The 23,425-nt window shown below is 40.7% G+C and overlaps 1 protein-coding gene across 3 annotated transcripts in view; it reads right to left on the bottom strand.

The window, feature by feature from the left end:
- The window catches only part of adamts7 (ADAM metallopeptidase with thrombospondin type 1 motif 7), a 223,794-nt gene that overhangs the window by 96,258 nt on the left and 104,111 nt on the right, over positions 1–23,425 (bottom strand). For all 3 annotated transcript variants that reach the window (XM_088333622.1, XM_088333620.1, XM_088333621.1), the window contains exons 10-15: positions 18,010–18,102; positions 14,277–14,422; positions 11,821–11,990; positions 11,596–11,729; positions 8,059–8,179; positions 3,781–4,025 (exon numbers count right to left, since the gene is read on the bottom strand). In XM_088333622.1, the coding sequence (XP_088189748.1) occupies positions 3,781–4,025; positions 8,059–8,179; positions 11,596–11,729; positions 11,821–11,990; positions 14,277–14,422; positions 18,010–18,102 (909 nt within the window). The remainder of the gene's footprint in view (positions 1–3,780; positions 4,026–8,058; positions 8,180–11,595; positions 11,730–11,820; positions 11,991–14,276; positions 14,423–18,009; positions 18,103–23,425) is intronic.

Raw genomic sequence — 23,425 nt, forward strand, 5'->3', positions numbered from 1 at the left:
TATTTTAGACACTTATTCTGATATGTTTTGCACGGGCGAATGAAAAAGGAGGGGCGGAACAAACGCGGGGTGACGGGAAGTGGAGACCGGTAAAGGTGAGGAACAGACAGACCTGTTTGTGGACGCGGCGGACAATAGTGGATACATATTTTTCCCACCCTTACCTTTGGAAATATACACTTTTTCCTTGGATTACTTTCAACGGGACCCGGACTCTGCAGGTCTGCATCAAACCTTAAGTACAGGTATCATTTTCCGTTCATTTTGCCGGCTGTGATTTTTGGACTGTGTACTTTACTGAAGGACATTTAGTTTCAATCGCGGGACTTAAAGTCGGGTTTGGGTTAATTTTGTGTTTGAGTTACATTTTTTTAATGTGGGCGCATGCAGGTGCGGCTTGTGTAAGTACAAAATCGGTTTTCCTCTTAAAATGTGGTGGGCGCGGCTTATAATCAGGTGCGCTCTATAGTCCGGAATTTACGGTATTTTGCAGAGGCATAAATATATCTGCGATTTACATACATTTGTTTTAATTTTGCGTGTGCATTTATCAAGACCTCTGATTTTTAGATCTTGAGTAAATCAAGAATATATTTGTTTTTGGGACAAATCTTTTCCAGTTCTTCCCATTACAACTTACCACTGGGAAACACTACCTTAATTTTTTTCAAGGCCCATAATAAATGTCTATACTAAAGACGTAATACAGTACTTTCACTAATGCATTGTTTAGGTGTAGCATGCACCTGTCCAGTTGGGCGAGACCCATAGAGAGCAATGACACTTCAGTTCACAATGCCGAACAAACCAATGTTGGCTGCACTTAATCGCGAGGGGAGAAGAAATGGGATGGCAAAGCCAAGCCAACAGAGACCAGTGTCTGCGTCAGTTTTAAGAAATCTTCAATTTCAAGCATTTACAAGCACTTCACCCAAACTCCAGCACTTTTCAGTCCTTGAAATCACAACAAGAAAATTGAAGTATTTTCAAGGATTTCAAGTACACGTATAAAACCGAGAAAAAAATAAGACAAGCGGAAGGTTTTATCTGTATTAGGTTCCAACATGGCGGCGAGTGTTTACGTTGCGGCTAGTTGCTATCCGGCTATCCTGCTACCTACTATCGTTCTCCTGCTTTCTTTTTTGGACACATGCGTGGCCAATAAGACTTATAGTCGGGAGGAACTTATTCAATTGGGTGGGCGTCTAAATTTTGACTTTTCGGGCACTTTTTATACCACCCATGATATCCCGAACGAGCTTCAAAGGGACTCGGGTTCTCCCTGGCTACCCACTCTACCTAAGAAAAGACGAAGACGGCGCAAAGACAGAAAGCAGAAGCGGGGCTGTCCCGTCTCGATTACTGTAATGCACTACTCTCCGGTCTTCCGATGACCAGACTCAAGAGTCTTCAGCTGGTACAAAATGCCGCAGCGAGGCTTTTAACTAGGACAAAAAAGTCCGATCACATCACCCCAATTTTGGCTAACCTGCATTGGCTCCCTGTTAGCCTAAGATGTGATTTCAAGGTTCTCTTATTATTATACAAAATCATACATGGACTTTCCCCCTCATATCTTTCAGATCGGTCTTCTGGTGATCCCAAGAGCCAAGAAGTGTTCCGCAGGTTCGAGAGCGTTCTCCATCCGGGAACCGGTGTTGTGGAATGCTCTTCCCCCTGAGATCCGATCTGCAACCTCAGTGGAAATGTTTAAATCTAAGCTTAAAACTCACTTCTACTCTATAGCATATGAATAACCTAAACTGCTTATGTGAAATAACCTGTGAAGCCCTTTGAGACTCTTTGTGATTAAGGGCTATACAAATAAAAATGACTTGACTTGACATATTAGAGGAATCTAGATTATTGTAACTTCAGTATTATCCATGCACTGTATGTAAGATGTTACAAACGTAGATTCAACATTGAGGAGCTGTCCTCGTTTATTTAAAAAGCTAAAATCCATTGGTTATTTAAAGTGGAACGATTGCCCAACAATAATGTTATGGGTCCAAATTGCATTTTCGATCTATATTCTTGTGAATGAATGGTTAGCATGTCCGCCTCACAGTTCAGAGGTTGCAGGACCAAATTCTATGTATGAAGTTTGCACGCTTTCCCTGTGCCTGAAGGTTTTCTTCTGCACACTGTGAAAACATACATGAAGCTTTATTTGTGAGTGGAGTTTATGCGTGAATGGATTGTCTGTCTCCGTCTACCCTGCGATTGTCTGGAACCCGGTCCATTGTATACTCTTCCCCGATGTCATCCTTTGTGAGAAAAGGCGAATGGAAAAGAAATGATTGGTTAAGAAATACAAGTACAACTGTAATTATCCTTCTCTGAGAAATTTGGAGAGTTTGTGTGGAGGGATGATGAAATCATTGTTGCTCAGGCTTCACAGAATGACCAATAAAGATGAGAGTAGAGGCCATTATTGGTTTTAGCACTGCCCTTTGATTAATATTACTTTTGTATGAAAGGCAAAAACCACTTGCCATTTTAAGAGTTTTTTTCCTTAGAAAATAATGAAAATAGTGGATTTTACATGGAACGAAAATTAGAGTAGGAGCATCAAGTTACCGTAAATTCCGGACTATAAGCCGCTACTTTTCCCCAAACTTTCAACCCTGCGGCTTATTCAGTGATGCGGCAAATTTATATAATCTTTCTAACAGCCACCAGCGGCGCTCGAGTACAAAAGGTAAGATTTAGACCCGTGGAATTATATGCGCCGAGGAAGACTGCAACTTCTTAGCTTGTGCACAAATTAAATTAGCGTAGACATATCCTCATCATGCAAATTTCAAAAAGAAAGGCACATGACGCAGCTTTCAAGCTAAACGCAATCGAGCAGTCCGATAAAGAAGGAAACAGAGCTACTGCAAACTTTACTTTGCAAACGTGTTGCTAGCGTGTTTTTGAATAAGGGAGCGCGGGACGACGTCTATATGACAAAGTGTCTTTCCCATACTGAAGGAAGACGACTTTGATGACGTCAGTTTTAAGGAGGAAGATGAGGACGGTTTACCGTGGTTTCTACATGTCCGGTTTGTTATTTTAACGCGAGCGTGTTGCTAGTAGCGTTTTGCTACCCTTCACAGGCACGGTTTGGGATGAAAATTATATTATTATTATTAAAGCTTTGAAAACTCTCTCGGTGTACCGTCTTTCTTTGTAAATATGTGTAACCATGTATAGTATGTATTTGAAACTGTATATTTTTGTAATGTATTTATTTTAGAAACGTATTCTGATATGTTTTGCACGAACAAATGAGAAAGAAGGGGCGGGGCAAACACGGGCTGACGGGAAGTGGAGTAAAGGTGAGACGTGTTTGTGGACGCGGCCGACAATAGTGGATATATATTTTTCCCACCCTTACCTTTGGAAATATACACTTTTTTCCTTGGATTACTTTCAACGGGCACCCGGACTCTGCAGGTCTGCATCAAACCTTAAGTACCGGTATCATTTTCCATTCATTTTGCTGGCCGTGATTTTTGGACCGTGTCGGGTATGGGTTAATTTTGTGTTTGTGTTGCATTTTTTCAATGTGGGCTCATGCAGCTAATATACAGGTGCGACTTGTGTATGTACAAAATCGGTTTTCCTCCCTTTCTATTTTCTTTTTCGCTCGCAACTTTACTGTGCATAGGGTGCGGCTTATGATCAGGTGCGCTCTATAGTCTGGACTTTACGGTATTTGCAGTTTTGGAGTAAATAAAGTTGTTTGGACAAAAGGAATAGTTGATAAAAAGTATTAATGTTCAACCTGACCTGAATCCAGAGTGGCTCCATGGTAGGACCAGGTGAGGTCAAGTTCTCCAGATGTCCTGTCCGCTCATAGGTAAATACGGCCCCAGCCGCTTTGTACTCGCCATTCCATTGGATAGTCCATCCACCGTTCAAATAATAAGTGTTGGGGCTGTCACCTCTGAGTGCTAAAAAATTTCCAGCTTCGGCCATCTCCTCAATCCTGATGTCCCATGATCCCTCGGGGATCAGTCCTATGTCCACATAACCTTGACGACAAAGCATTTGATCTATGTCACGATGCTTATGGGATGACAGCTAATGCACATCGTTCATTGAAAAGTAATATTCACAAGATTTCAAAGAGAATCACACATATCAGAAAGATTTACTACTGAAATAAAAGCAATATATTTATTATTATGGTGCTGTGAAAAAGTATTTGCCCCTTCTGGAAATAGGTGCTTAAAAATCATACACAAAGGTTTCAGATCATCAAACTGTCAAGAACCGGGACTCAAATGTGTGACGTTTCTCACACAAACCTTTTATTTTACGGGAAATGGGGAGTAATGCACGCTAGGCAGCAGTCTGGCGTGGAACGATAGGAAGCCAGAAGCCAACGAGATCGATACCAATTGCCTGAGCAGATATCGGACAGATGGGGTCGATACCGGACAAGACGGGACAGACAGAATTAATATTAAAACAGGATAGCGAAAACACACAGGACAAACTAGACGGGAACGAAACTGGAAACCGATATTAAACAATGGGAGAGACAGGATTGATATCAAAACAGGATATCGAAATTTAACAGGACAAATTAGACGGGAACAAAACTGGAAACCGATATTAAACAGGACAAAATAAACAGGAATAATACCGGACAGGAATTACCAACAGGAAACAGGACCGAGTCAAAACCCACATCTTGCGGGGCAGAGGTCCGTTGCCGGACTGACAAAGGAAGAGTGAGAGCACTGAGCTTAAAAAGACGGAAAGCCAATCTGTCAACGAGCCGCAGCTGGGGCCACATGGGCGGGGATAATTGGGCGCCATGGCAACCGTGACACAAACCAATTTTAATATCACACAGAGACAACTCAAAAAAATACAAAATGCAGTTTTGGATAGTGTAATAATAGTCTGTAATTTGTAATTGTTTGTCTTCAGACGTCTTGTGATTAAGGACTATCAAAATAAACATGACTTGACTTGACCCAAAATTGAGTGCCACCACCTGTATTTAATCAAGATATCACTGAAGTTGAATCTGTTAGACAAAGTGAAGTAGGCCACAAACTCTCAAAAACACATCTGGCATGCCACGATCCAAAGCAATTCCAGAAGAAATTAAAAAAAAGTGATTAAAATCAATCAGTCCGTAAAAGGTCACAAATCAATTTCCAAGGGAGCAGGGCTCCTGTAGAGCTATTAATCACAAATGGAGAAAACTTGGAACAGAGCCAAATCTTCCCAGAAGTGGTCGACCAACTAAGACTCAAGCCAAAAATGGCATCCACTGGAGAGTTCCGAGGCGTAAACCACTGCTGTCACAAAAACACTCAAAGAGTTGTTTCACATTTGCCAAAAAGCATCTCAATTATCCCCGAGACTTTTGGTAAAACATTCTGTGGACTGATGAGTCAAAGATAGAAAAGGTTTGCAGCCCGCTACATAGTAAAAATGGCAGAGAATTTAAAAAAAAAACAATACGTTGCCGAAAGTTAAGCATGGTAGCGACAGTGTAATGGTCTGCGGCTTTTTGCTGCCTCAACTTGTTGCGGGTAAAGGAATAATGAATCCTGGTGTTTACCAGAAGATCCCGAAGGAGAAGCTCCAGCCATCAGTTTGTGTCCTAAAACTCAACCGTTCTTGGATCATGCAGCAGGACAACGATCTGACACACACCAGAAAGTCCACCTCTGAATGGCTCCCAAAAAACAGATGAAGGTTCTGAAGCCGCAAAGTCAAAGTTCAGACTTATATCCAATTGAGATTCTGGACTGTGACCTTAAACAAGCATGCTAGAAAAAAAACCTCCATCATGACAGATTTGGGCCAACATTTCTCCACAGCGTTGTGAGACTCATTACCAATTGTTGTTAACGTTTGATTTCTGTTATCGCTGCCTAAGGTGGCCAAACTCACTATTAGTTTCAGGGGGCAAGTACTTTTTCACATATGGCCAGATAGATTTTTGTCATGGTTACTGAAGCAAGGCACCTGAGTCTGCTCCTTTGGTGCCAACGGCCTCAGACGCTGATTGGCTGCTTGTCTCTTTTTGAACCCCCGTCTTCCTGTCACCCGCTGTCAGTCCGTCTGGGAACCTCCGATACGCTAGGCAAGCCCTCCAACCCTGACTCTCTCCTGTTCTGATTCCTGCTTGATTCCCGGCTCCGACCCATTTCCTGAACTTGACTACTTTTTTGCTCCTCCGTCCCGGCCACCGCTCTGTTTTTCCCCGCTCTCGACACTGCCATCGCTCGCCACGGAAATACCACTTCCGCGTCTGAGTAACCAGCTCCCCACGACCAACAATCCACGGATCGTGTATACTATCCTTTCCCTTCTTCCTAATAAAACTAGAGAAACACACGCAAGTGGGTCCTGTCTGAGTTCTGGTCCTGACAGATTTTTATTTTTTTGTGCCATAATTAATGGAATCAACATTTCAAAACTGCATTTTGTATGTCTTTGGGCAAAATTGGTTTGACGATCTGAAACCTTTGTGTTTGATAAGTATGCAGAAATCAGGAAAGAGGAAACACTTTCTTACGACACTATGTTATGAGTTGAGAAGAGATACTTTCCTAACAACATACATCCATCCACCCATTATCTTCACCGCTTATCCTCAGTAGGGTCTCGTGGTGCTGGAGCCCATCCCAGCTATCTTCTGGTAGTGGGCAGACCATGAACTCACTCATTCATTCACACCTAGGGGCAATTTGGACCGGCCAATTAACCTGACAAGCATGTTTTTGGAATGTGAGTGGAAACCGGAGTGCTCGGAGGAAACCCACGCAAGCACGGGGAGAACATGCAAACTCCACAAAGGAGGTTCGATCTCATGACCTCAGAACTGCGCCGCAGTGCTGCCCTTCTTAACAACATATACTATATAAATATATTGAATTGTATACAGTTTAAGTCCACATACAATTGTTTTGCTTACAGTTAAACTAACAGTTTAAGTGAAATTTATTTTATTTCACTAAACAAAATTTTAACTGGCCACTGTTTACAAAACTTCTCATATATGTGCACATTTGTTTGTTTTCGTGATGGTTCGCGCTGAATTTGGACATCAGGCTGATTCAGCAGATAAAAAGAGAAAGACTATTTAAAGGTCTTAAGTTGCAAAACCAGAAAGTATTGAGAAGTCGAAAGATGGGAACAAGTCACTCAAATGAAAAGTGTTTAAAGCTGCCTGCTGTCCAGGAAAGAAAACTTGACATTAACAATGGATCCAAAACATGGATCTTCACACATTAAGGTAAAAATTGGGACTTCTCTCCCCTCCATTCAGGACATTGGCCAAAAGCGCTGCCTATCCCGAGCCAAGAACATCATTAGGGAGCCCTCTCACCCCCATCATGGACTGTTCACTCTGCTAGCCTCTGGGAAGAGGTACTGCAGTGTGAGGTGCAGGACCACCAGGTTCTGCAATAGTTTTGTCCCCGTGGCCATTAGACTGCTAAATCGTCAATCACACACATAGTAAGTCTACACTGCTGCTAATCTGTACATCTGTTTGTCTTTTTTTTTTTTGCACTACTAGGAGTTCTATATACCTAGCCACTCCTTTGCACATCTGTTCTCCTCTGCACTACCATACTACAGTGTTATTGTTACTGTAAAGTGACTTGTTTACCTGACTGCCCATTTTGCACATCAGGTTAGCTGCTACTCTTGCACTCTTTGCACTATTGTATAATACTATACATAGCCATAATTATTTAGTATGTTATTAGTACTTCAATACTCCAATTCAATACAACATTTTATTTATATCTGTACATTCAAGGAAACTGTGCGGGTCAGATGTATCGACATTTTGTTCTGTATACACGTGCACTAGAATGACAATAAAGTATATCTCAATCTGAATCTGAAAATTTTTTAAACACACTCGAATTTTTTACGTTTTTACTAAAATCCCCAAGAAAAAGAAAAAATTTCGAGGGGAAATCTGATGTTTTTTTAATTTAATCCGTACGATTTTAGTCACTCAACTTTGACAGGTATGCGATAAAATGCTCAAAAACTGAAAGTTCAAAATGCTGACAAACATACCGCGCCCTTCACTTTCCTCAAATGTTTTTCTCACAGTTGCACAGCTCGAGCCGTTACCAAGACACACGCCGCATCGATCTTCGGCTGCAAGAGACTCAATCACGTAGTCACATCCGACATTCTGGGAAAAGCATTAATCAACACAAATGGAAAAAATGATTGTTCATAATGGCACGGTAGCGCCCACAAAGAATTAAAATACACTAAATACTCATTCATACAAACTGAGTAGATTGCTTAATAGTCCCAGTTATTGCACATTATGATTTGTCAATATCATAAACTTTGCACACAGTATTGTATGGTGTTGTATTTTAGGACCAGAGAATTATTTACAATAAAAATATTTTTAATTAAAAAAATTAAGTCATACTATGTGTTTTTCAAAGTACATTTTTTGGGGTAGGACTTATGGCAATGCATTGCTGAAAACCATTTACCGTATTTTCCGCACTATAAGGCGCACCTAAAAGCCTTTATTTTTTTCAAAAGCTGACCATGCGCCTTATAATACAGTGCGCCTTATATATGGATCATCAAGTCGCAAAGTCTTGCAACTAAAGCAAGCAGCCGCCGACTAGATTTTCCCCCGAAGGCGAAGTCGTCCGCGGTGTATGCTGGGATTTATATACCGGCGTTTCATTTCCTAACCAATGTGTCAATCATCATTTGAATCAGTCACTATTGGCTAAACTTATTCGGAGGTAAAGGGGGCAGATCCTTTTTATCATTTACAGGCTCCCATAGGCTAAAGGGGCGAAACAAAGCCTGCAATTGGCAGAAAAAGATGAATGTGAATCACACAATGGGTTGCACTACGGCATAGAGAAAACATGTTTTACTATTCTATATTTGTAAATATTTTACTCTCCTGGATTTACTACACTCACGGTTGTAAGAAGACCATGGTTACGTATCATTAATGAACGTGAAGGCTGCAAGAGAACTTAGGTGAGCTATGCGGCTTTATATTTTCCCGGTATCTGGTTTTAGAATGATCTTGATGTTTCTGTGATGAGTCTATTTTTAAATTAAACTCAATTCAAAGTGTTTATTGTCATATGCACAGTAAAGAACCCCGTTTCCCTGCAAAATAAAATTCTTACTTTGCTGTCCACACAGTTGCCAGCAAAAAATAAAATGGAAACTAAGAAATGTTTATTTGGTGACATCGTACACTGCATCCGCATCCGCACGTGTCTACGACACGTATTTGCTTCTTTGCAAGCTTTTAGAATGTTAAGGGGGTAACAAGTTTGACTGAACTATCTGACTGTTTTGTCCACGTTCCCATTGTAACGCCTTATAATCCGGTGCGCCTTATGTATGGAAAATATAGGACCAAAAACTATTTTTTGGGGGTGCGCCCTATAACCCGCTGCGCCTTATAGTGCGGAAAATACGGTACTATTGTTTTAACGGTCATCTGAAAACAGAAAAAAAACAAATTTGAATTTCCTGACTGCACTGATGCTATACAGGGTGTTCAAAAGCCTTAGGTACAGTGTAATTCCCCATATCTCCTTAACTGCAAATGAAAGTGAGATATGAGTTGTGTCATTTTTTTTAAGGCTATTGGTTTTCTTTTCAGACATGTTAATGGTATCCACTCAACCACAAAAGGCGTTTTGTCTGCTTGAATTTGCTAAAACTGAATCATGGACTGCTGTTTAACGTGCCTTTTGTAGAAAGATCGGAAAGGAGAGAGGAAAAGAAGAAGTCCAAAGGGAAATGGCATGGTAAATTCATAACGGATTTGATTGGGTGAGCGGTGGGACTGGGTGGAGCTATACATAGGCTGTGTGCACTCCTTCCCTTTGCCCAGCGCCGTCTATAGTGAAGGTAAATACGTTTGTATCCTTGTTTGCAGCATTTTGTGACATTTTTACAAATGAACTTTGCTTGCATTTATTTAGGACACAAATGACAGACAAAATGAGCTTCAACACTCTTAAGTAACTGCGGGAAGGAGACACATTTTAAGTGGTATATTTATATTGAAATTGGACACAGACCCTGGCATTAATATTATTTTATAGATTTTATCAAATCATCAAACATCTCACAGTAAAAAAATGTTCTGAAGAATTAGCTTTTGTCTGGAAAGAGGGTTTGGCAGTTTTGTTAAACTTGGTTTCATGAGTATATGGTGTGGCTCTCTCTCTAAAAATCAAAATATTATTGCTTTTACGGGTCTTTGGGTCAAAAATGTTTCTGACTCCTGGTCTAGATCATTAGTCAGATTTCACAAAGGTGACCACGGTTTGTACTTTGTCAACGAAAGCTGTCAATGGACCATTCTTCTTTGACAGAGCAACAGTCAATGGTGAGACATACCTTGGCATGTGGGAAAACAGGTTAAAAGTTAAATTGAATGAGAAAGAGTCTGGTCACTTTATTTTCCACCAATCTGGAGCATCAGAATTAGAGAGTTTCTGAACACAACACTCAGACAGATTGAACGGCCTGGGCAGAATGATCCCAATCTCATGTCCTGGCCACCCAGATCTCACACCATGCGATTTGTTTTAGTGGGTATCTGTGAAAGGATTGGTCTGTGTGTCCCCTTTTTCAAAAGACGTGGATGAGCAGTAGGCACGAATAATAAAAGTTGCAACCATTGATAATGCACTGCTGGGACGCGTTCGGCAAGAATTTGACTATCCGCTCGATAGGTGTCAGGTGACCAATCGAGCGCACATAAAGCATGTTTATACATTTCCAACTCCTCCCATTTTCTGCGCTGCTTATCCTCACTAGGGCTGCGAGAGCCCCTCCCAGCTATCATTGGGCAGTGGGCAGGGTACATTCTGAACTGGTTGCCAGCCAATCGCAGGGCACCTGGAGAACAACAACTCACTCGCTTATTCACACCTCGGGACAATTTAATCCTGCCAATTAACCTGAAATGCATGTTTTTGGAATGCGGGAGGAAATCGGAGTGCCCAGAATAAACCCACACAGGCACGGGGAGAACATGCAAACTCCGACAGCTGTAATGGAACCCTGGACCTCAGCATCATGGGGCTGCGCGCTAACCACCCAGCCTTCGTGCCGCCAATCTTTAAATATTCCATTTAAAAATTCAGATCACAAGCTGTCTGAATTAACCGGATTTTTTTAATATTCTTATTAGTTTCAGAGATAATCGATTTAAAAATGTTCCCAAGACCTTTAGAACACCCTGTTTATCCAACAGTTGTTGAATCACAGTAAACCCTGAGCTGAAGGAAGAAAAGCATTTTAGAAAAAGAATGGGTGAATAACAATTGTGACATAATAAATGTCACAAAAATGTCACAGAACATCAAATAATCTCAGTCTAATCCATATCCAAAGAGTGTATCAGTAACAGGAATTTTGGCGTTGATAGTCAAGTGGATGTTATCTTTAAAAGAAAAAGGCCACAATATGTTCAACTCGAAATGTCAACTGCTTTCTTGTGGAGAGAAGACACGCACAGGCAAACAAATTGCAGCACATCATATGCAGCAGTGATTGAAATCCCTCGGACATGATTAACATAAATGCCGCTACCTTACAGATGCCATTGATGCACATGTCTCGGCTTTTGTTGCCATCAAAGCACGGTGTACCATCGGCGACGGCGTCAAGCATCTTCTCAGAGAAATGCTCATTCAGGGGACGGCAGTGGAGTTCGCAAGGACTGACTGGAGCAGGAGATAAAACAAAGAAGGACACTTGTGTCAGATGAAGTGTGACAGTACCTGCTGACATCTTGCTGTCAACGTCAATTCTCACCTTTGCTGACGACTGCCACCCACTTGAAGAATTTCCCCTTATAGGGAGCGCTGTTGAAGTAACTACACTGCATATCTCGAAAAGTGGGTACGTTGGTTGGACACGGTGTTGTGTTACAGATGCGATACCGCTGTCTTTCTCCCAGGCAGTACTTTCCTCTGTTCTTAGGACTTAAGTACAATGTTCTTACAGAATCATTGGAAATAGCATTTGGGGCTTCATTTGTATGATTTTATTTTCTTAGCTTGGTTACACAATGTTTTGACAGGCAGACTTCCAAACAAAAGTATTTCCCAAGTGGAGTGCAAAGACATTTTGCTACATCTATCCATCCATCCATGGTGAAGAATCAGCTGAGCTGAAAAGCTCTCGATTTAAAGGTTGATCTACATCTGTGTTCATGAACTGCTATGGAAGCTGATACAAGCGTCTGAAACTAGTTACTCTGCGGAATGGCTGGGACAACCAAGGACATGCTGGAGAGATTACATCTATAGGTTGGCCTGGGAACACCTCGGGAGCTTGTCTGACAAGCGAGATGAAGTGGCACAGGATAAGGAGTCTTGGTGTTCTTGCTGAGGCTGCTACACCCCCATAACCCAACCTTGGATAAGCAGTAGATAATGGATGGATGGATGGATGGATAGAGTTCTACACCTCAATAAAGATGTTTTATTTTGATACATGCAAAAAGTGTGAATTTGATGGATCAATACAAAATAATATGCACCGATGAAGGATATTTGAATGAGAGTCTCTAAAAAAATAAACACTGACTTTAATGTACAACTTAATGCACAGGTGCCAAACAGGCGGCCCGCGGGCCAAATCAGGCCCACGAGATAATACTCAGAGAAGCGCAAGAGAAAAACAAGCTGCAGGTTGAAATATGTCAACTTGATGTTGCCAAAACCAGGTGCCTCTCACAAAGACATTGTACTAGTATTTCTCTCTCTCTCTCTCTCTCTCTCTCTCTCTCTCTCTCTCTCTCTCTCTCTCTCTCTCTCTCTCTCTCTCTCTCTCTCTCTCTCTCTCTCTCTCTCTCTCTCTCTCTCTCTCTCTCTCTCTCTCTCTCTCTCTCTCTCTCTCTCTCTCTCTCTCTCTCTCTCTCTCGATCTCTCTCCCACCCCTTTTCTCCCACTCTGTCTCTTTCTTTCTTTCACTCTCTGTGTCTCTCTTTTTCTCTTCCTTTGTTGCTCTTTGTCTCTCTGTGTGTATTTTAACGTCTTTTCCTCTAACTTTCTTTTTTCCCTTTCTCTCTTCCTACCCTTTGCACATTATTTTCTCTCCTCCTGTCTTTCCATTTCTCTTTGGATTTCTTTCTTCCTCTCCTTTTCTTTTACCCCTCTCACGACTTTTTATCTTTTGTTTCTCACGCTCTCTCCCTCTCTTTTTCTTTCTTCGTCCTCTCTCCTTTTCCCTCCCTCATTTTCTTATTTCTTTATCTCTCTTTTTCTTTCTCTTGAACCTACTAGTCCGGCCCCCGACAGAATGTTTGTTCGATCGTGTGGCCCCTGAGTTAGAATGAGTTTGACACCCCTGACTTAATGTAACAATCTATTTCAATAAACTGTGGACAGAGGTAAACAAAGGTGAATATTGATCTGAAAAATGTTCTTGCTCAGAACTGGATGTGCAGTCTTCAGTATATGCTGTTTTATTCTCTTTTGTACCATTCTTTTAAAAATGCTGATTGACAAAAATGTACTCTTTAGAAACCACTCCTCCCAGTGAGAATGGGGCGATCCTACTAAAACAGATTTATGAGAGCCTCTCTTTTTCCTAATTCATTATGGCTGTGACATGATCCAAAACACAGACCTTCTTATAACTGGTTATTTTTGGTTTTTAATTCATTTTCTATCTCCATATTAAGGCACTGGGTTTCATCAGTTTGAGACTCGCTGTCTGTTTCTTTCATCCTTGGCTTATTTTACTACACTTTCAATGAGTTTTCACGTTATTCGATTTTTGAGCGAGCCCCTTCTTTATTTTCTAACATAAATTAGGTGCTACTGTGGGGGCGGCACAGAGACTGATTGGTTAGCGCGTCCGCAGTACAGTTCTCAGGTCTGGGTCTAAATACAGCTACAAGCCTTCCTGTGCAGAGTTTGCATGGTCTCTCCGTCTATTCGTGGGTTTCCGGTTTCCTCCCACATTCCAAAAACATCGATTTCAGGTTAATTGGCCCGTCCAAATTGTCCGTAGGTGTGGATGAGTGAGTGAGTTGTCTGTCTCTGTGTGCCCTGCGACTGGCTGGCAACCAGTTCAGGGTGTCCCCTGCCCACTGCCCGAGGATAGCTAGGATGGGCTCCAGCACCCCCGCGACCCTACTGAGGATAAGTGGAGCAGATAATGGATGGATGGATGAAGTTTGTAGTGTCCCAAAGGAAAATGTATTAATACATAAAATTGAATGAAAGGTTATTTGGGGAAAAAAACATGATCAAACTTACACTGGGTCGTCACAGTCCCGCTGTGCACTCTCAACTCCTGCACCACACGACCTGGAGCAGGCTGACCATTCACTCCATGTACCCCAGCCACCATCCACTCTGTCTGGGTATTGTCCGGCTGGGACACATTGGCCTCTGAAACACCACTGGAAGCAGTTTAAGACCTTAAGCAAGTGAACACTTCAGGGTATTCTTTGGATAGGATAATGGTTGATTAATAAACCTTGGTCTGCTGGCACCCAGGCTGATTTTAGGGGGCACCCAGGAGCCAGGGGTCACCACGCTGGAGATCCCTGATTTAGGTAGTTGTTTTCACTAATGACTGCCAACTACCCCAAACTCTCTGCCCTGTCCTTGAGAACACAATAGACCTCTGGGCATTGCCCTCTCTGAACTCTATTTTAAAACCTCAGTGAAAGATGAATACAGTTTTTTATCGAGACCTTGAGTTGCCTTGTACTGTGCGTACTAATTTGACTATTCAACTCATTTCTCTTGGTATTATACAACATTTTGCATTGCTTTGCCCCCTCAAATCTTTCTGATTTAATTTCCCTCTAGTTCCTGCTCAAAGCCTTTACTCTGAAAATTTGGATCTACTCGTGATCCTAAGAGCCAAGAAGAGATCTGCAGGTTCGAGAGCGTTCTCCATTCGGGTTTCAGTGCTGTGGAATGCTCTGCCCTCTGAGATTTGATCTGCAACCTCAGTGGAATTTTTAAAATCTAGGCTTAAAACAAACTCTATAGCTTATGAATGACCTATATTTCGTGTTGACAATATCTTTCTATTGTTTGTTATTGCAACATCCGCTGCAACCTGGTCATTCTGGAAGGGGTATTTCCTCATGCTGAGGTTTTTTAGTTTTTCCTTGCCGTCATGTAGGTTTTAGATCAGGGGATTGTGTCATAATAGTCTGTAGTTTGCAGTAGTCTGTGCAGCCCTTTGAGACTCCTTGTGATTAAGGGCTATACAAATAAACATGACTTGACTACAATTTTCAAAGAATACATTTTTGACCAACTACAGGTTTACTCTCTCATTGGTCCCAGGTTGTAAAAAGACAGGATTCAGGTTGTTGCCTTGAATTCAGCAGTCATATATTGTGAAGTCATTGATTTCAGGCTTGAACACCTGCCTGGATAGCTATTCTGCAATGCAAATCTCTCCTCTGCTTGTTTTGCTTTCCCTTCCGTGTTTCCTGTGTTAGAGCCGAGCAGTGGGGGCCCAGGCTCCGCCCCTTTTAAAGGGGCAGCATTACTATGTAGCTCGCTCTCTTGCTATACCCTAATTTCCCAACTTAAAGTCACTCTAAACAGGGAAGAACACAATCCTGTGATAGGCCTTTTTTGAGTAACAAAATAGTTGTTTTGATTAAATGATTTCTGATTTTTTTCAATATTTATTTTGAATGACAATTGTTGTTAATGTCATTTATTTATTCTGAATATGCATCACAAGCAGTGTAAGACTTTCTGGTTATTGTCAAAACATTTTGGGAAATGAAAACATGTAAAAATGGAAAAAAAGAAAAATGAGAAAGCAACATAATGTCACGGTTGCCATGGCGCCCAATTGGCCCCGCCGGTGTGGTGCCAGCTGCGGCTCGTTGACAGATTGGCTTTCTGTCTATTTTAAGCTCAGCGTTCTCACACTTCCTTTGTCAGCCTGTCAACGAACTTCTGCCCCGCAAGTTGGGGTTTCGACTCTGTCCTGTTCCTGTTGGTATTTCCTGTCCGGTATTGTTCCCGTTTATTTTGTCCTGTTTAATTGCGGTTTCCAGTTTTGTTTCCATTTATTTTATTCCTGTTTATTTTTTTCTCCAGTTTTCGTTCCAGTCTAGTTTCTCCTGTTTATTTTTCATATCCTGATTCATGATCCATCCTGTCCGTCCCGTCCTGTCCGGTATCGACCCCATCTGTCCGATATCAACTCGGGCAATTGGAATCAATCTCGTCGTCTTTCCACACCAGACCGCTGCCTAACGTGCATGACTCCCCATTTCCCATAAAATATAAGGCTTTTGTGAGAACGTCACGCGTTTGGGTCCTGATCCTGTTCTGGTTCCTGACACATAAACCACAAAACCAAGTAATAGAAAACAAAAGCATACTATTTGTGTTTTGTTTCTCAGACTCGGGGATGGCTGCGTGTATGATATCAAAAGAAAGAGAAAAGGATGCTGCTGTGTTTTACCATGCTCTGACTTGTTAGAGATTTTCACATAAATCAAACTTAAACTGTATTCATGTGATTTTCTGTGCTTGACCTTTGCAAAAAGGCTGCTATTTTTTTTTTATAAATGCATGCTGCGTTTTATTGCATTCTATTGTTACCCAGATAAGCGGCACGCCTATTTTTATTGCTGATAATTCCAATCCTCAGAATAAAAATGACATCAAATATTGGATTTCTTCAGTGCATTTATTTCGTTCTATCAAAGCAATGAACCATACTGGAAGTCATTAATATTCTAATTCATGATAAGGCCTTTAATTTGTCCAGCTCTAGTCAAATTAGTTTTTTGGGTCCAATCTGGCTCTTTCAACATTATGGGTTGCCGACCCCTGCGATAATACAATATCTATCAAAACGTGTTGACTAATGGGGGTATAACATTGTAATTAAGTAATCCCGTGGGTTGACTTCTGCCAAATGTACATATACAGATGCGATATTTGCTTTTGACACTAAGAGTACCGTATTTTCCGCACTATAAGGCGCACCTAAAAGCCTTTATTTTTTTCAAAAGCTGACCATGCGCCTTATAATACAGTGCGCCTTATATATGGATCAATATTAAGTCGCAAAGTCTTGCAACTAAGGCAAGCAGCCGCCGACTAGATTTTCCCACGTAGGCAAAGTAGTCCGCAGTGTATGCTGGGATTTATATACCGGCGTTTCATTTCCTAATCAATGTGTCAATCATGTTTTGAATCAGTCACTATTGGCTAAACTTATTCGGAGGTAAAGGGGGCGGATCCTTTTTATCATTTACAGGCTGGCATAGGCTAAAGGGGCAAAAAAAGCCTGCAATTGGCCGAAAAAGATGAATGTGAATAGCAAGTTTGCTTGGACTACGGCATAGAGAAAACATGTTTTATTATTCTGTATTTGTAAATATTTTACTCTCCTGGATTTACTACGCTCACGGATATAAGAGGACCATGGTTGCACATTATTATTGAACGCAACGACTTCGGTGAGCTACTCTGGCTATACATTTTCCCAGTATCTTGTTTCAAACTGATCTCGATGTTTCTGTGATGAGTAAATTTTTAAATTAAACTCAATTCCAAGTGTTTTTTGTCATATGCACGGTAAAGTTACGAGCGAAAAAGAAAATAGAAACTAAGGAATGGTTGGCATTTCTTGAATCCCAAGACTTTAACCTTTCGAATGATATTTGGAACGATGCATTTAAGTGACGTCGTACAGACACTGTTTCTTTTATGTCTGAGACACGTATTTGCTTCTTTGCAAGCTTTCGGAATGTTTAGGGGGTAATAAGTTTGACTGAACTATCTGACTGTTTTGTCCACGTTCCCATTGTAGCGCCTTATAATCCGGTGCGCCTTATGTATGGAAGATATAGGACCAAAAACTATTTTTTGGGGGTGCGCCCTATAACCCGGTGCGCCTTATAGTGCGGAAAATACGGTAATTGATATGGTGTGCCAGTAGTGTCTTCAGTTCGACCCTTCCACCAATTGATGAATGAAAGAGAAGACTCACCTTATCTTGGCCACAAGTCGTTCCATCCACAGCCCCATCCAGCTTGGAGTGGCAAGTTGACCCCACAGTACACCACAGCGTTCCGCAAACATTCTTGAACAATAGAAGAAGAAAATAGTATTCGAAGAAGCCTCCCTTGTTGTAGTTATTATAGTCCGACACAGTCACAGGCAGGAAACATGAAAAGCAACAGAGACTCACAACAATAGAAAAAGTGAAACATAAATGCATCCACCCGTCCCCTATCCATAGACAATGTTGGTGAGTGAGGAGAATGGAAAATTTATCGTTTTTTTATAACGCTTTTTGCTGCTCCAAGTGATTTGTGCATTCACTCAAACGCATATTTACACCAGTTTGAGGCCACTAAAAAGAAAAGGCTGCAAGGGTTCACTGAGAGAAAATTCAAGTTTTGGCTTGTTCAATGACAATATTACCGTAAATTCCGGACTATAGAGCACCTGATTATAAGCCGCACCCACCACATTTTAAGAGGAAAACCGATTTTGTCCATACACAAGCCGCACCTGTATATAAGCCGCATGCGCCCACATTAAAAAATGTAACACAAACACAAAAATAACCCAAACCCGACTTCAAGTCCCGCGATTGAAACTAAATATCCTTCATTAAGGTCCACAGTCCGAAAATCACAGCCGGCAAAATGAACGGAAAATGATACCGTACTTACGGTTTGATGAAATGAAATAAAATGATCTGCATTTATATAGCGCTTTTCAGGTCTTTAGGAAAAACTTTCAAAATGTAACAGCAATGCATAAAGGAAGTGTCATTAAATGCTCATGGCTAGGAATTCCCATCCTATGTACAACAATTTGGTTCCAAATAAAGCTCGTCTATTGGAGTTCGTGTCTAAAGGTACTACTGTATTTTGGACCCAGTATAGCTTTTTTTCTCACTGATGCAGACCTGCAGAGTCCAGGTCCCGTTGAAAGTAATCCAAGGAAAAAAGTGTATATTTCCAAAGGTAAGGGTGGGAAAAATATATCAGATGAACACATTTACTCACGCAACTCCTTTTTCTTTAATCTTTTTACCCCCTCTTCTTTCCTTGTCTGTCCCTCACCTTTAGCGGTCCCCACTAAACCCGTCACCCCCCGTTTGTTCCGCCCCTCCTTTTTTGTTCACCTGTGCAAAACATATCAGAATAAGTGTCTAAAATAAATACAAATACATACATTCCAAAAATATACAGTTGCAAATACATATTATACATGGGTTACACATATTTACAAAGAAAGACGGTACACCGAGAGAGTTTTCAAAGCTTTAATAATAATACAAATTTTACTTTCATCCCAAACGGTGGCTGTGACAGGGCAGTTAATGGTAGCAACACTCGAGCGCCGCTGGCGGCCGTTAGAAAAATTACATAAATTGGCCGCATCACTGAATAAGCCGCAGGGTTGAAAGTTAGGGAAAAAAGTAGCGGCTTATAGTCCGGAATTTACGGTATATTCTCATCAGGACTGAGAATTGAGGATTGATCCAACAACCCTCGGGTTTAAAATCAGAAGTTCTAACTCCGAGCCAAGCAAGAATGAAGTTGTGGATTTTTGTTTTTTGGGCGGTGAGACAAAGGGCAGACAAGTCATTGGCAACAAGTTCCGGGGCCAACACTCAAATCCCACTCTGGATTTGTCCTTCTTCATATTTGATGGAGAAAGAAAAAGGAAATGTGTTCAACTAAGTATAATTGGTTTTGACAAGTGATAACGTCAAAGGTCAAATGTTGTGTTTATCTTGGAGCTTGTTCACTCAGAGCTGCATTCATCTTGCCATGGCATTTCTGATGAATGCATGCCGGTCCATGTGATTTGTCCTGACCTATCTTGTGCTTGCATTGATCACAAACATAGATATTGGATAACCCACTCTTTTTTTCTAATCCAATTACTTTACGTGTAATTACTTTTGCAACTTGTGACCTGAAATGATGTTAATAAAGACCTGACAATGTTGTTGACAATATTTGACTTCCAACTTAACACTTCTTACGTAAACAATAAAACTGTTAACCTAGACCCCATTCCTTTAGAGCTGTGTCAACAGACAAGCTGATGCTCCCCAGAGAACTGACTACATTTTGATCCCAAAGGAAATGCATAGCTACGGATGTGTGCAAACAAGATGGTACAAAAATCTGTGCCCGGTAGAGCAAAAAAAATATTTACAAATAAATTAAAACATTCTAAAATGTTTGTATAGATACAGTAATCCCCTTGCTGTATTGCAGTTTCGCTACTTTTCATCGCAAATTGTGATCTCACTGTGAATGTGTAAAACTGGAGTGTCATGCCCAATTTCGTTGTCACAATATGTTACCCCATTTTGTAACAATGACAATAAAGGTATATTCTATTCTATTCTATTCTATTCTATCTGGATTCAGAATCGCTAAAAAGTTGCCGCACAACTTTTCTGCTTGTCTGCCTGGTCAATTATGTTGCGGTCTGAGTTGCACTTATAAAAAAAAAAAAAAACAGCTTGACAGTTTTAGATTTCGAATGAGCAAATATTTTTCATTTTCAAGTTTCTTTAAAGCCATCATGTTCACAAAATGTTCTGTGCCCACAAAAGCAACTGGGGCCCGGCCAAAAAGGCAGAGGAAGATGCTTTCTATTGCCAGCAAAATACGACTTTTTTTTGATAAACAAAAAATATATGGATTCTGTAGGACAGGGGTCAGTATTTTTTCACCCAAATAAAGGCAAAAATATTTGTATTTTCTATTTGAGAGAGCCACACAAAATATTTGATGATAAAATTCAACAAAACAGCCAAACTCGCTCTAAAATCTGGGGAAGACGACTTTGATGAAGTCAATTATAAGGAGGAAGATGAGGACGGTTTACCGTGATTACTACAAGCACGGTATGTTTTTTTAACAGAGCCATTTATCGTGTTGCGAGCGTGTTGTTAGTAGTGTTTTGCCACCCTTCACAGGCACGGTTTGGAATGAAAGTTATAATATTATTATTAAAGCTTTGAAAACTCTCTCGGTGTACTGTCTTTCTTTGTAAATATGTGCAACCATGCATAATATGTATTTGCAACTGTATATTTTTGTATTGTATTTATTTTGGAGACTTATTCTGATATGTTTTCCACGGGCGAATCAAAAAGAAGGGGCGAAAACAACGGGGGCTGACGGGAAGTGGAGTAAAGGTGAGACGTGTTTGTGAACGCAGCGGACAATAGTGGATCTATATTTTTCCCACCCTTACCTTTGGAAATATACATTTTTTTCCCTTGGATTATTTTCAACGGGACACGGACTCTGCAGGTCTGCCTCAAACCTTAAGTACCGGTATCATTTTCCGTTCATTTTGCCGGCTGTGGTTGTTGAACTGTGTACTTTATATTCAGTTACAATCGCGGGACTTAAAGTCGGGTTTGGGTTAAATTTGTGATTGTGTTACATGTTTTAATGTGGGCACGTGCGGCTTATATACAGGTGCGCCTTGTGTAAGTACAAAAGTGGTTATCCTCTTAAAATGTGGTGGGTGCGGCTTATAATCAGGTGCGCTCTATAGTCCGGAATTTGCGGTAATACGTATCAAATATCTAGAAGTTAACTAAGAAAGCTTTAAAGATACCCATTGTTTTTGCACTTAAATAACCAAGGACGGAATTTGAAGTGAAATGATGGATACCCAGATGACAAAATCAATTTTCCTAGAGCACGTCTTTCAATAAAAGTCCACCGTACAAGATCTGGAAGAAGTGAATGTGTATCATCGAGCCTATATGCATTATGTTGCTCTGTATTTGATTTGTTTCTTTTCACACTCCAGAGCACTGTAACTAAATCGGAATTATTCAACAAGGGAAGGAAAGAAACCAACCAATAACATAACACTCTTCTATATGGACATTCCAATAAATTCTGACCCTTGAATGTGGAATGAAAGTGAACTATGTTTTTTGTATACCCCTAAATTGCTGACTACATAGCTGATTCTTGAGTTTGTGTCCTTTAACATTGATTTAAAGTAAAACATTTCAATCTCAACACACTATTTAATATGAGGTATTCGCCCTCAATGTGAATTTCCCTACGGGGATGAATAAAGTATCTATCTATTGATTTATCAATAGTATAAACATGTCATTCTGTGTCACATCACTCACCGTAAATTCCGGTGTAACCATGTATAATATGTATTTGCAACTGTATATTTTTGTAATGTATTTATTTTAGAGATTTATTCTGTTATGTGTTCTACGGACGAATCAAAAAGAAGGGCAAACGCTGGCTGATGGGAATTGGGGTAAAGCTGAGTTACCGGTAGATCTGTCTGTTGTCGCAGCGGACAATAGTGGATATATATTTTTCCCACCCATAACTTTGGAAATATACATTTTGTTTCCTTGGATTACTTTCAACGGGACCCGAACTTTACAAGTCTGCATCATACGTTAACTACGGGTATCATTTTCCATTCATGATGCCGACTGTGATTTTGGCCTGGACAGATCTATTGACATTAACAAATATGTTAAAAATGTCAGAAAAAAATGTTAAAACATCATATTGCCAGACATAACGAAATTGTGTATATGCTTGATTGCTGTTAAGATTGTCGAGAAGGGTTGTTCAAACCTCACATTGTTTGTTTGCTGTTATTAGTGTCATTAAATTTGTTCAAACCAAAGTAGTTACAATCGTGGAACTTACAGCCTGGTCTGGGTTAAACTTGTGATTGTGTCACGAGTTACAAGTCTGCATCATATTTTAATTACAGGTATTGTTTTCCATTTATGATGCCAACTGTGGTTCTAGAATTGTGTACTATCTGTGTTGTTACAATCGCGAGACTTATAACCTGGTCTGGGTTAAGCTTGCGATTGTATTTAAAGCATTAATGCGGGCGCATGCGGCTAATACAAGGGTGCGGCTGGTGTAACTACAAAATTGACAAATCACCTAAAAAGTAGTTGGTGCGGCTTATAATCAGGTGCGCTCTATAGTCCGGAATTTACGGTAATTCAGAAAGAAAATTCCCCTGTATTTCTCCATCTCGAAAGGGGCCATTTAGGCAATCGCCAATCATGTTTTATTATGAAGCTGACCAATGTTTGGCCATTACCAAGGGCACAGTATTTTTCTATCAACATTATTTATGTCCCTAAGGTGTGTGGTGATAAATTCTGGTGTTTTTTTATGCATCAGCACCGTAACCAACATTTGATGAAGCTACAGCCTCAATAAATATAGAATAATGGATCTTTAGACTAAGTGACTGAAACAGTGATGGTTGGGGTTGTCCATCGATTCGATGATGACCATCTTCTTTTATTTGTGAGTCTGCTGATGTTTGAACAGTCCGATCCTGGATTGTGGTCAGAGACTCAGGTAAAAGAGGATACCTGCGCAATGATGGTTTTTAAA

The sequence above is a fragment of the Urocampus carinirostris genome, chromosome 4 (assembly GCF_059441175.1).
Source record: "Urocampus carinirostris isolate Australia breed hairy pipefish chromosome 4, RoL_Ucar_1.0, whole genome shotgun sequence".
NCBI lineage: Eukaryota > Metazoa > Chordata > Actinopteri > Syngnathiformes > Syngnathidae > Urocampus > Urocampus carinirostris.